This window comes from Wolffia australiana, chromosome 4 (genome assembly GCF_029677425.1).
Source record: "Wolffia australiana isolate 7733 chromosome 4, ASM2967742v1".
Classification (NCBI taxonomy): Eukaryota; Viridiplantae; Streptophyta; class Magnoliopsida; order Alismatales; family Araceae; genus Wolffia; species Wolffia australiana.
Window position 1 is genome coordinate 7,051,781 of NC_135838.1, and position 13,095 is coordinate 7,064,875.

At 35.8% G+C, this 13,095-nt stretch overlaps 1 protein-coding gene and 1 non-coding gene across 3 annotated transcripts; one reads left to right on the forward strand and one right to left on the reverse strand.

The window, feature by feature from the left end:
- Positions 1–281: 281 nt before the first annotated feature.
- Positions 282–384, reverse strand: LOC144702808 (U6 spliceosomal RNA). The gene has a single exon (XR_013581385.1). It is a non-coding gene; the product is annotated as a U6 spliceosomal RNA (small nuclear RNA).
- A 9,785-nt stretch (positions 385–10,169) lies between these two features.
- Positions 10,170–12,555, forward strand: LOC144701762 (homeobox-leucine zipper protein ATHB-23-like). Of its 2 annotated transcripts, none has more exons than XM_078573512.1 (3): positions 10,170–10,461; positions 10,877–11,196; positions 11,659–12,555. In XM_078573512.1, the coding sequence occupies exons 1-3, from the start codon at positions 10,338–10,340 to the stop codon at positions 11,857–11,859; spliced, it is 645 nt and encodes a 214-aa protein (XP_078429638.1). In that variant the 5' UTR covers positions 10,170–10,337; the 3' UTR covers positions 11,860–12,555. The 2 variants fall into 2 exon arrangements, with proteins under 2 accessions (XP_078429638.1, XP_078429639.1); XM_078573513.1 differs by having other exon boundaries at positions 10,171–10,461; positions 10,883–11,196.
- Positions 12,556–13,095: the final 540 nt, after the last annotated feature.

The window sequence follows — 13,095 nt, forward strand, 5'->3', positions numbered from 1 at the left end:
CCCCAAGCATGTCATCATATGATGGCTACTCTTTTTAGTTCAAGATATATTCAAGTATGATTCCTCATCTTGGACATCGGGTGGCGAGAAGTTAAAATATTTATTTTTTGAATTTCCGTTGAAATAAATTGGATATATAAACTGATGGGAATTAAATGATGTAGAATCTGAAAATTTTGGTTCCATATCACACTTCTAATTCTTATTTTAGATTATTATTACTAAATATTTTACCATTTATCAAATATATATTTTATTTCCACGTGGAGCTTCTTACATTTTAATCATAGAACCATGTATTTATTTGTGCTTGTCATCCTTGCATAGGGGCCTTGCGAATTTTCTCTGTATCATTTCACTTTTATCAGATCTCCCCAAAGGAATTACTTTTCTTACTCCAAAGGAGTCACATATATCAAACTTAATTTTACTTTAATCAAACACTAAATGTAATTTTTACTCATAATTATGATCAAGTTATAATATTCTTGTTTACAAAATGACTTTACTTCCACATGCATTAAGTCCACACAAATCCTAAAAAGGTCAAATTTATATGTTACTTGAAGAGTACCGATAATGCTAAGTGGTTAAATTCTACTTTCAGATGATTTTCATTTCATTAATGAGAATAATATGAATTTTAAAATCTAAGAGTCCTTCATAGAGAATTAATTTTTTTTTAATCTTTTTTTGGGTACATGTTTGAATATAATAGACAAAAAATGGAAGTTATAAATAAATTCACAAAAGTTTTGAAATTTTATTTTTGCATTTTTCCTAGTCTTTATTGATACATTTTCCCAAATAAAGACATAGATGACCTCCAATTAATTAATTCATACGTTTTCACTTATTCATGTGATGCAATAAAAAGACAAACAAACTGTTAATCAGATGTTCAATCTATAATGGCTTCATGCTTGGTGGACCTAAAAAGTCATATTATTCTCATTAATAAAATATTTAATAAAATAAACATATTTAATAAAATAAAAATAAAGAAAACACATGATAAAATACTTTCAAGGACAAAAATTGAAGTCAAATTCAAATGAAGTAATTATTTTTGTCTCCAAGAACGACTTAATAACAGATAGTGCATTCTATACCATCGTAAACATATTTCTATTTTAAATTTGAATTTTGATAAATTCCAATAATAAAGCGACTTACCAAATTCTTATAGATGAATAGGGGCTAATCTCTAACTGATAACTTACTATATCCTAAACCAAACTTCTATAATGATGTCAAATATATTTCACATAGCTGAGACAACTTTCGTGTTATTTGTATGGTTTCATTGCCATAAAAGTTAGCTACATTAACGTAGTTCTGGGAGATTATATTTTAGGGGATCTCCCTTAAGAAGTATACATCGTCTATGCTATCCGTCTCATCCAGGCTATGGGACCTCACCTCTTCTACCAATCTAATATTAACTTCTTTATCCTTATCTTAGGATAATTAATTTCATTTTCATCATCTATATGGTTATTGGTAAACTAGAAACTTAGGATTTAATTTGTTGTCGTGGTTTTTGATTTTAATAAATATAATTTAATAAGTATCTTTAATTGAAAAATATATCTAGTTAGTTATGATTAAATCTTGTCTCCACTGGGAATGGTGACTAAGAATTCAGTAATATGTGAATGGTGATTAAAGACGTGACATTATATACTTATAAAATATGTAATATTGTGGAAATGATAATGGAAAGGTTGGGAGTGGGTAGATAATATTAATAAAAGAATTAGGAGAATATGAAGGGGAATAGAAGATAGACGATAGTGATGTAAAGAGAGCATGAGGAATATGATTAAGAAACATCACATAAAGCCATGTTGATGACATGAGGAGGATACATAAAATGATACGTATGTGTGGCTATAAATATTGATTGAATTGGGATAATGGCAGGATGATGAAACATGATGGGATGAAAGATAAAATATAGGCTATTATGATACAAGATAGGGAATAAGTGAGATATTTTGATTGTGAAGTGAAGTGATGGTGTCAGGATATGATGGATAAAGAGATAAATGGGAATGTATGGACAAATTGATGTAATTATGTAGGTGATTCAAGTGAGGGTAGAATAATGGAGGAAGTGATACAAAAGGGTTTAAGGGGGATCAATGATGAAGATGAAGGATGTAAGGAAAGAATACTCACCATAGGTTCTTACATTTTGCTAAGACCACGACAATTGGTGGCTGAACACAAGATCCTTCCCTTCTCTATCAGCCTCCTCAACCATCTGGAACATCAAAAAAATCTTACTGGTTTTCTATATTCACTTTCTTTCAAGATGATTTTCACAGTGATCAGCACTCAATATATAGATACAAGGGCATGAAAAGAATGAGGGGATAAAGACAAAGCTGCCCTAAAAAATTCCTCTCTCCTCATCAGTATGGATGTCCCTTCACCTTTATTGATTTGACATTATTGTAACCTTAAAACTCTCAGAGTATTATTTATTCCCCATCATCCATTATCATTCGTTAAAAATAAACATGTGTCATGTATGGAATAAGCTGAAAGGCATAAAGTAAAATATTTTCCTTTTGTGTGACATGGTGACACATCATTGTGCACACATCATGTAGTGGCCTATATATCCAACGGCATCATGGCACACAATTCTACTGCCTTTTCTGGATTTCACAGCATTTAACACAAATTAATGAAAATATTTAAATCCCTGATACCTTTCTTTTTTTTTCTCATGCTTCTGAGTTGCATTTATTGTGATTTTAAGCCGTCCCTTTTTCAATTTGTCCATTTCACCCCTGTGCGTCGAGTTTTAAAAATGTGTAAATTCATGACTTTCATAACTGTATCGCAATATGTGACCCCATATTAGCATACTTTCAAAAACACTGATTGGTTTCCAATCGATTTGATCAAATGGTGACACGTGGTAGGTAGGAAATATCAAGAAAAACCCAATAAGTAATTCCCATAAAATAAAGTAAAATGTTATCAGTTACCTCTCTATAAGCCTAAAGATATAGGATTAATGTTCATTGAATGTGACATTAGATATTTGATTTACGAAACAATACCTTTACATTTCCCTTTAACACTTTCTTAACAAAATTGGAAGAGAAATTTGCAAGTCCATAATAAGGCTGTTATCCAACAAATTTCTTAAATTTCTTATTGATTAAGAATATTCAAGTGTAGAAAAAGGAAATAATTATAATAAAATTTTAGTGGTGACCGTACATCACTGTCAACAACACCAAGTGTTAAGCCTAGTGATTGTTTGACTCAATGTGAGTTAAATATGTCATCAATATTTGGGCACCAATAATGTTTCTAAAATTTCTTTTAATACTTAATGAAAATACACTGGACGAAAAATGAGTCAGTCCATACGAAGGCAGTGATCTAACAAATATCTAACTTTATTTTTTGATTAAACATATCAAATAAAATGGTGAAACAATATAAAAAGGATTCTTAGGAATTTATAGACTTGTGTAGATTTTTCTTCAAAAATTCAGGAATTCAATTTATATATTTGGTTATTTTTTATCATTTTAAATACATTTAATGGTAAAATATGTAACCACTGATGAACAAATCTACATTGAGAACAAAGTAGTGTAGGACAAAAAAGCTAAGACCATTTGGTTATAAGTTGCTACAGATCAAACCAGGGTTTCCCATGTCACAAGCATAAATCTAGAAGCTAAGCTCTATTACGAGGATCATATGCTTCAAGGCACAGCTGCCCCATTGTAATTATAATAATGAATCTCACCATTCCAATGATCCACCTTTTCATGAAAGATACTATGAAGTGTTTTTATGAAGATTTTTCTGAAAGTAAAGCCTATTCTACTCATCCTTCTTATGGTCATCAAGATATTTAGCCTTTCTCAACATCATTTTATTTTCACTCTAATGTTCAAAATCTACCGTGATGCAACTTTTCAAGGAGAGGATGGAGTTTTCAGGGGAATATCAGGACAAAAAGGAGCTGAATAAGATGATTAACCAAAATTAGGCTTACATTGAGTAGTTGAAAGAGTTGGGTTAAATCCAGGAATAAAAGAGGTACAAGCCACCCCACCCCATAAGAGACATCATGAAAGGTCAATTCTCATACGAAACTTTACACAATCATGATAATTTCTTTCATGATCATATTAAATAATATCCATGTCACCTTCTAATAAAGTTTGAAAGGATATTCATGACACACCTATATTAATATTTTTGATAAAAAACCTCAAGGGTAACTTTGAAAAAAGATATTCAGAAGTGGAAATGTTTGGTTAGTGGACCATTCATGGAGTTACCCAACCATAAAATTACCAGCCTCATGTTCCCTTCCCAAAATCTCTCTATAATTGAATTCTAGTTAAAACGGTGAAGTCTTAAGTTCTTTGGGCTTGATTATCTGTTTGAAATAATTATATATTGCTATGGAAGTACAAATCAAAATAAATTACCTAGAGTGGTGATGGATATTATGTGGCCATCAAGCCAATCACACCACCATGTTTATTTAAGTCCATTGAATAAAATGTTACGCTCATTATTATTCCAGTGTGATGATTATAATGAGGTCAATGAATACGTACAATAACCTAGTAAATTATGATGAGATCATAAGACAGTGATCACTAGTCTTTAAACATGTATTCTAAATATTCCTATTCAATGGATAGTAGAGATGTACATCAAATTATCCATATAGAATAACACTAACTGATCCTACTTATACGATAAGTAAGTTGATCATGTGGCTATTAGTCTGGCGACACTAAGGACATATAGTGGGGGCTCTTTGGATAAAGAGTTTGCTGAATTGATCTGTATGAATCCCTGAATTGTATTATACCCAAATGTCAATCAGGTTGATTCATGTCTAAGTGATCCATTCGCTGAGACGCCAAGGACATCTTGTGGATAGATGACTACATTTTGACTATTACTCACTAGCCTCTAATCACGAGATTCGAATAAGTCATAGCTCAGATGTAGTAAGAAGCTCAAGGAGATGATTGAGTGGTCAAGATGGGATCATCTGCCTTCTGTATAAGATGAGATTGACTCAAGGAAGACAATGTACAAAATCCCTGGCCAGGATAATGAGGTGATAACTTGCAAATTATAATGTTAAATTGATGTATATTAAATTACATTAATGTGTTTTAATGGCCATATTTGCATGCTATCATCTATACATGGATATAAATGACTTGAACTTTGATTTTTTTTATTGTTTCTAATTTTTTAGTATTTTTTACATTATATTGAACCTCAGTGCATGGAAGAAATATTTTTTACAGGGCGTAAAATATTTGGCTAGAGGTTCGTAAAGGCTTTACTAATTTTCTGGAATTTTTCCATGTTTGTTTATATTTTTCTGACATTCTATAGCCACAAAATGATTTATTTAGTATTGTAAATGATTTATTTAGTATTTTTTTATAATTTATTTAGTATTTTAAATGATCCAAAAATTCGGGCGAATCATTGCTTTGAAAGAGCACCTAATTGGCTCTTTATGGCATCGCAATGCGTGATGCCTTTATGAGAAAATCATTGCTTTGAAAGAAATTACGTGGCGCAGGTGGCGAGGAAAAATGTAAATCCTGTCTTTTGTTTCATGCGCTTTTGCATGCAATAAATGCACGTGGAGATCGATTCTCTGCGTGCATTTATGAAACAGGAATATTCCGCATGTTTAAGACACACATAATCGATTCGCCGCATGCATTAATAGCATGCGGCCGATTCCACGTACATTAAATAATCAGTAAGCTTACCTTCCTTTGTCTTTTTCTTTTCAAACGTGAATAGATGTGATGATGTGATGTTTTCTGAGCTGTTCAAAATGCAGCATCATTTCACGATGATCCCGGCCTGTGGAAGCGTGCAAAGACATGTCAGAATGCGATACGACGATGGAGAAAATGAGGAAAAGGCATCAGCCAACAAAAAAATGACACTTTTTCGTTGCGTGGAAGAGAGATAAAATGATCCAACAGTTGAGATTAAATGCTAGTAAAATGGCAATATCTTAAGATCTAGCCGTCCCATTGAGTTGAAATTTTGATGGTATGTTTGTCTTTTCCCCCTTAACGATCCATATGTCAGGAAGAAGGCGAAATTCACTTTTTGAAGCTCTCCCCAAGGATTTGGCCAAGAAGGACACAAGAGTTGCTTGGGAAGTTGACAGATCCTGATTCATCGTTGAAATTTGTAAGTTTCTAATTTACTTTTTGAACTTCTTTTTGAAAGATTCTAAAATGCCATAGCATGGCTGAAATGTACATGCCCTTGAAGTTGATTTGAATGGTGATTAGCATGGCATTTTGATTTTGATTCATGATTTGGTTTTTAATCCTTAGTTCTACATTGATTTTCATCCAATTTGGCATCTTAGATCTTTAGATTAGGGTCGAATTTCATCTTTAATCCATTTCCCCCCAAATTCTTGTACTTTCTCTCTCTTGGTTAATTCATCTACTTTATCTCTCTAGATTTCAAAGTAAGTTGTTTAAAAATTCAATTCAATATATAAAAAACCTAAATCCAAACTTTCATCCAAAAATTAGTCCATCTTGAAGTCCAATTTCAAAAATCCGTTTCTTGATTATTAATTCCCAATTTTAATACAAAAAAATTTTCTTAAAAAATTATCTTGATTGGGAAATTGGTAATCCAAATTAATCTGATAATATAATCAAAATTATCCTATCTCGAGTGCCTTGACCGAAACATTAAGATCAAAATTAAGTTTCTACTTAATTTTGATTAATTATAAACATAATTAAACATAATTGAGGTCCATTAAGTGAAAAATTAATTTATTGTCGAATTAGTTGATTTGAAATAGGACACAAATTCTTGCTTAGTGCCTCCGTGTGGTTCAACTCTTTGCTTACTCTATACGTAGTATCTAGTGATTAAAGGATATTATAAATTTAATTGCACAAGTCTAAAAGCTCGAACAACTACATATTTACACACTAATTTTAGGCTTATCATGAGGATATTGGAGAATATGTTCTCCAATGAACCCTGTTACACATCAATATTAATCGAATGACGGATTAGGGTGTGACAACAAACCATAACCCAAGTCGTTTGAGAGTCTTGCATTAATGATGGATTATACATATATGGTAACCAATGACGGTAAAGGTTCCATGAAAGAGTTCAAACACTATTCGATATCTTCTAGAGCACAAGGTTCAGCTTGGAACCCCACGGGCTAGAAACTTTACCTATCGATTGGGTTTAATATATCCTTAATTAATTTATTTGTTGATATGGATAATTTATAAGGTTGGCCAATAATTATTATTAGGCCACTAAAGTTATTAACTAGAATGATACATGGGCCTAGAGGGTCACACGCATAAGATCATAAGGGCATTGGTGAATATATTTTAGTTAATGGGTTTTTGAGAATAACTTAAGTAAAATATAAATAAGGGGAACTCATTTCAAGCACCCAGGCCAGCCAGAATTGAAAGCACCCTTTCTTCACTTTCATTTATACTCAACCAAGGAGAGTGTCTTCAATGAGAGATGAAGAAGGAGAGGTGGAGATCCAAGCGCTAAGGGATCGCGTTGATACTTCATATGCTTGATGTATTGATTTCATACTTCATACTTCATACTGCATATGCTTGATTGGAATGATCTCAAAGTGAGCATGTCAAGGGTAGAATAAGTTCACCAGAAGGTACATTTGATGTTTTGATTTTTAAGATCGATTATGAATCGATTCGTACGCTTCAGCATCATGTAAACCATGTTTTCCATGGTTGAACCAAGACACAGAACCCAACAAGTAAAACATGGTATGATAAAATAACCTTGAGTGGTATAGATTCTACTCCCACTTGGTTCTCTGGCATTGTGCCTTCCAGTTCATGTGTTTAACTTGTAGATGCATACACACAACCACTTGAATGGAGGATATTCTCCTGAATCTATTCAAAATTTTTTGAATATATTATTGACATTCTCACAATCTGTTCCCACTAGAAGGAGATGACTTATGAGAGGGAGAGAATAAAGGGGGTGTTTGGGTTGGGGGGGGGGATGGGGGGAGAGGGTTGCCCAAACATATCTTGCATGAGCACCTGATTGGAAACCCCTTTTGTATACTCTTTGAAAATTTTCATTCAAGTCTTTATAAATTCCTATATATCATCTAGTGCTCTTATATTATATGCATTTGACCCTCTTGGCCTATGTATCAGCCGTGTTAATAATTTTAATGGCCATTCTCGAAGAGCAGGAGATTTCATTACATTTTTTATTAGTCGGCTTGCATTTCTAATAAGTCGTATAATACTTAGCATCTTGAATTTTATATTAATATGATCTGATTATAATGGATGGTTTAGATTGATCTTAAAACTTAATTATTTGCCTTCAATTTATATATAATTTAATTGGATTCGAATATTAAATCTCAAATTACAGAAATTTAAAATGACGCTTTGTTTGTTGTTTAAATAGAATCCCCTATCTAAGACAAATATATTATTTAATCAATCAAAAATGAATTTCACCCAAATTTTTAGTTAAGTCACTGGCATATGGGGTGCCAAACTACACATCATGTCCTACAAGATGCAAAAGAGTAGAATAACTCTCTCATGGAACCTTCCTATCATCATTTAACTTGAATGTATAGGCCCTCATCTGCTTGACGCTGCTACCACAAGTTAGTCTATGTTAAACTATTTCAACAAAACCAATTGTCCCAGTTTGTACTTGAGACATAATCAGAGAACTAATCTGATATTCTAATTCATCTTCATGATTAAGGATTTAGTGAATCTTCTTCCTTGAGTCAGTATCCTCATATAATAGGGAGGATGATCTCATCTCAATTACAATGTAAGCTTTGTAGGCTTCTTGATGCATCTGATCTAGGAGTGATTTGATTCTTCTTCAGAAATTGTGGCTCAAATTCAAACACAGCTATCCATCCAGAATGTGTATTTGGTGTCTCAAATCTAAGGGCTACATACACAACCGCAACATCAATCAAACTAATTGGCATTATGTAAAATATCATGCAATAATTCACATGGATCGATCTATTGAACTCTTTCTCCAAAGAGAACCACTATCGATCCATAGTGTCTCCATACTACTGGCTACATAATAGGTTGTACTCATCATATGAGCAGTGCTACACAATGTCAGACTTTTTGGATATTTAGATGTCCTTCTCCTGTAGCTTTCAAATAAGAAAATTTAGAATACATGTTTAAAGACAAGTAATCACTCTATTAAGATTGCGTAATAATCACACACTCATTATAACGCATTATAGGTAGATAGGTAGATTGTTGGATCGGTAGATAGATACATAGATAGATAGATAGGTAGATAGATAGATATATAGATAGAGATTGATTGAAATATGGATTCCTTTGGAATCTCTTTTTTTATATATAAGAAGAGAAACAGAAGAGGAAGAAAGGGTTGAGTTCTGGAACTCGTGGGTTGTATCGCTGGAAACTGCTCGATGTGGGGAGGCACACGTCTCATGACCTCTCTCCCTCTCTATCACACATAGACTATCTCTCTCTCTCCCTATCACACACAAACACATACGCCCACACACATACTCTATCTCTCTGTCTCTCTATATTTATTTCTATCGATATTGAAAGGGCTATCCAGTACATTACATTAATGAGACACCTCACTAATGTGGGCCATGAGGCAGTAAATAACTTACATTCAATCATCTACAGACCGAAAATGCAGGAAATTTAAATGATTTTTTACTGTAATAATAAAAGGCTGAAGAAGGGGTCCCCTTTAAGAAGAAGGAACGTGTCGTGTACATTGCGTCCATGAGCACGTGGCAAGCGCCCCCCACAAGTTCTTGGCCACCAATCGTGACTATTCTCGACTGGTCGCCGTCGGCATGTTTATATTAATCAAAAGGCTCCAAGCTTTATCTCCACCGTCCGATCAACGGCACGCGGTGGGATTCCACGACGAAGGTTCTTCCTGTTAACCGCCGAACTCCATCTATCTGGTGCATCAAGTCAATTATTTCGAATTGACAAACGGAAAAAACCATCAAAACCAGTGAATTTACAGTTCGGAGAACAATTTTTTAAGGAAACGAGGTCCTCGTACTAATCAAGAGTTGCAGCGAAACCCATCATTTTCCCGAAATCGCCCCGTTATAGACTCTCTCGTCCGCTGGTTCGGCTTCTTGAAGGTGGGTTTGGCGTGGGTTATGGAGATGAAGGGAAGAGGAGATCTGGAGAGGAGAATTTGGTGGTAAAAGGAGAGAGAAGAAGAAGAAGGTAATGCGCTGCGATGGCACATCCTCGCCATTCTTTCCGCCCAAGTTTCTCTTGCAAGTGCAGACCCAGCTGACAATGGAGCAGCTCCGGCAAACCCATCGAACCCTCAGCTCAGAAAATTTCCAAGGTTAGACAGAAAATTCTCTCTCTCTCTCTCTCTCTCTCTCCTCTGCTTGTCTTTGGAATTCTCTTATGATCTTTCTCAGGAAAGAAGAAAGTTGCGGTTTTGGGGAAATGAGTCGTTGCGTTCTGACCTTTTCAGACCTGATTTCATCCCTGAATTCTCTTCTATCTCTCGTTCTGTGCACATTTTTCTTTCTCTCGATCTCTCTTTATATCCCTCCCCCCGGATCATAAAAAGTAGCAATTCTGCGAAATGGGTGGGTACATTCTGAGCTTTTCCGGATCTGAATTCATCTCTGACTTACCCCCATATATATCTCTATCTTTCTCTCTCTTCATTTATCCATCTTTGAATCTCTCATTTGGTGAGATAGGTATAAGAATTTAGAGCTTATTTGGTCTGAATCGCGGTGTTCTAGTGACAGTGGGTGAGGAGGAGTTGGATGAGGAGTACTTGGCAGTGGGGGGAGAGAAGAGGAAGAGGTTGAGCGTGGAGCAGGTGAGAACGTTAGAGAGAAGCTTTGAGATGTGCAACAGGCTTGAGCCAGAGAGGAAGGTCCAGTTGGCGCGTGCCCTTGGGCTTAAGCCTCGCCAGGTGGCTATCTGGTTCCAGAACAGAAGAGCGAGGTGGAAGACAAAGCAACTGGAGAAGGACTTCAACGCCCTCAAGAGAAGAGTCGACGCCATTAGAGAAGAGAACGAGACCCTTCAGACCCAGAATATGGGGCTCCAAGCCCAGGTAACCAAATCTCTCTTTCTTTTTTCCACTTTATCTACCTTTCTTTGTGGAGTTTTAATTTCTTCAATGGACATTAATGTGTTATTTTAGATTATGATCCATCATTCAAATCCCTGTTAAGTGATTCAATTATGTTAACATGGGATTTGGGCATCCTAAGAGTGGGTCTGTCTGTTCTAATTAAATTCATGGGATAATTTAGGAAGGACTGAATTCGGACTAGACCTTGGGTCTCATTTAAGTTTGAAGTTTTTCGGGAACTCCCATTTCTCTACAGAGACTTGGTTAATTCCTACTTGTTGACTTAAAAGTCTGCCTCTCAAGATCTTCCCATGATGAATTGATTCATGATTTAGAATTCCATGCAAGATGATCCTTAACTTTACTGTATTCTCTTGTTTCTCTCTCTACCCTGCTGGGGATGCGGAAGAACAATCAGTGATTTTTGTGATGGCCTTGCAGATCATGGCGATGAGGGAAGAAGGAATGAACCAGAACAAGGAGAAGGAGGGTTTTTGCAGCGGCAATAGCTCGGATGCAGACTGCAGTGGGTCCAAAACAGAAGCCGCTGCCGGCCAGGACGAGGGTTTCAGCAACGTTTTCTGCGGACTGGACGATCACCCCACTCTCTGGCCGTGGTCCGAGCAGCCCAGCTTCCACTGATCTCTCTCTCACTCTCTCTCTCTCTTCCTCTCCCTGTCTGTCTCTCTCTTGCTATCTCCTTCTCTCTCCCTCTTCCTCTTTCGTTCTCTCTCTCTCTCCCTTTCCTTCTCTTTCTCCCTCTCTCTCTCCCTCTTCCTCTCTCGTTATCTCTCTCTCTCTCTCTCCCTTTCCTTCTCTTTCTTCCTCTCTCTCTCCCTCTCTTTTTCTCCTCTCTCTCCCCCTCGCCCCATCTCTCTCTCCCTCTCTTCTCCTCTTCCTCTCCCCTCTCTTCCCTCTCTTCCCCCCTACCTCTCCCTCTCTCTGTCTCCCTCTCTCCTCTTCCTCTCCCCTCTCTCCCCGTCTACCTCTCCCTCTCTTTTTCCCTCTCTCTCTCTCTCCCTCTTTTTTCTCTCTCTCCTCTCTCTTTCTCTTTCTCCTTCTCCCTCTCCTTCTCTCTCCTCATTCTCTCCTTCTCCCTCTCCCTCTCTCTCCTCATTCTCTCCCTCTCCCTCTCTCTCCTCCTCTCTCCTTCTTCTCTATCTTTCTCTCAATTCCCTCTCTCTCCATGTGTAGGCATGGAATCAAGGAATAAAGTAAGAGGGAACAGGGAAAGAGAAAAAAAGTAACTTTTTTGCCGGCCACCAACAATGGCCCTCCGGCTTGGCAAAGCGAATATTGTGATATTATATAAATAAACATATGGGGTAATCCTTGCTATTTTGTCTCGCAGTAAGTTGGCTGACGAATGTTGCGTTCATAAAAAAATTACTTTCAACAGAAAAAAGTTTGAGATCAAAGATCCCAGTCAAAGTGATTCGGGAAAGATTAGTGCGATATCAACGTTATAAATGTCCTTTTATGATTACCTTTTACAAATGAGATATATTTTAAAAGTAAAATAAAACACTAAATTTATTCTCTGGATCTATCTCTCCTTGTTCAAAAATTTAGAGGGCAATCGCTACAGGTATAAAGTAGCGTGTTTTCGGATCTTTATTACCAAGTGTCAATTGAAAGAGAAAATGTAGAGAGAGAGAGAGAGAGAGATAAAAATAGAGGGTAGGAGAGTTAAGGAGAGGATAAGAGAGAAAGAAGGGGGAGAGAAAGAGTGAGTGAGAAACAGTAAGGGAGAACTATGGAGAGAGGGGAAGAGAGAGAGAGAGAGAGAGAGAGAGAGAGAGAGAGAGAGAGAGAGAGAGAGTAAGAAAGAACAAGGGAAATTTATAGAGAGACGGGAAGAGAGAGTACGAGTAAGAG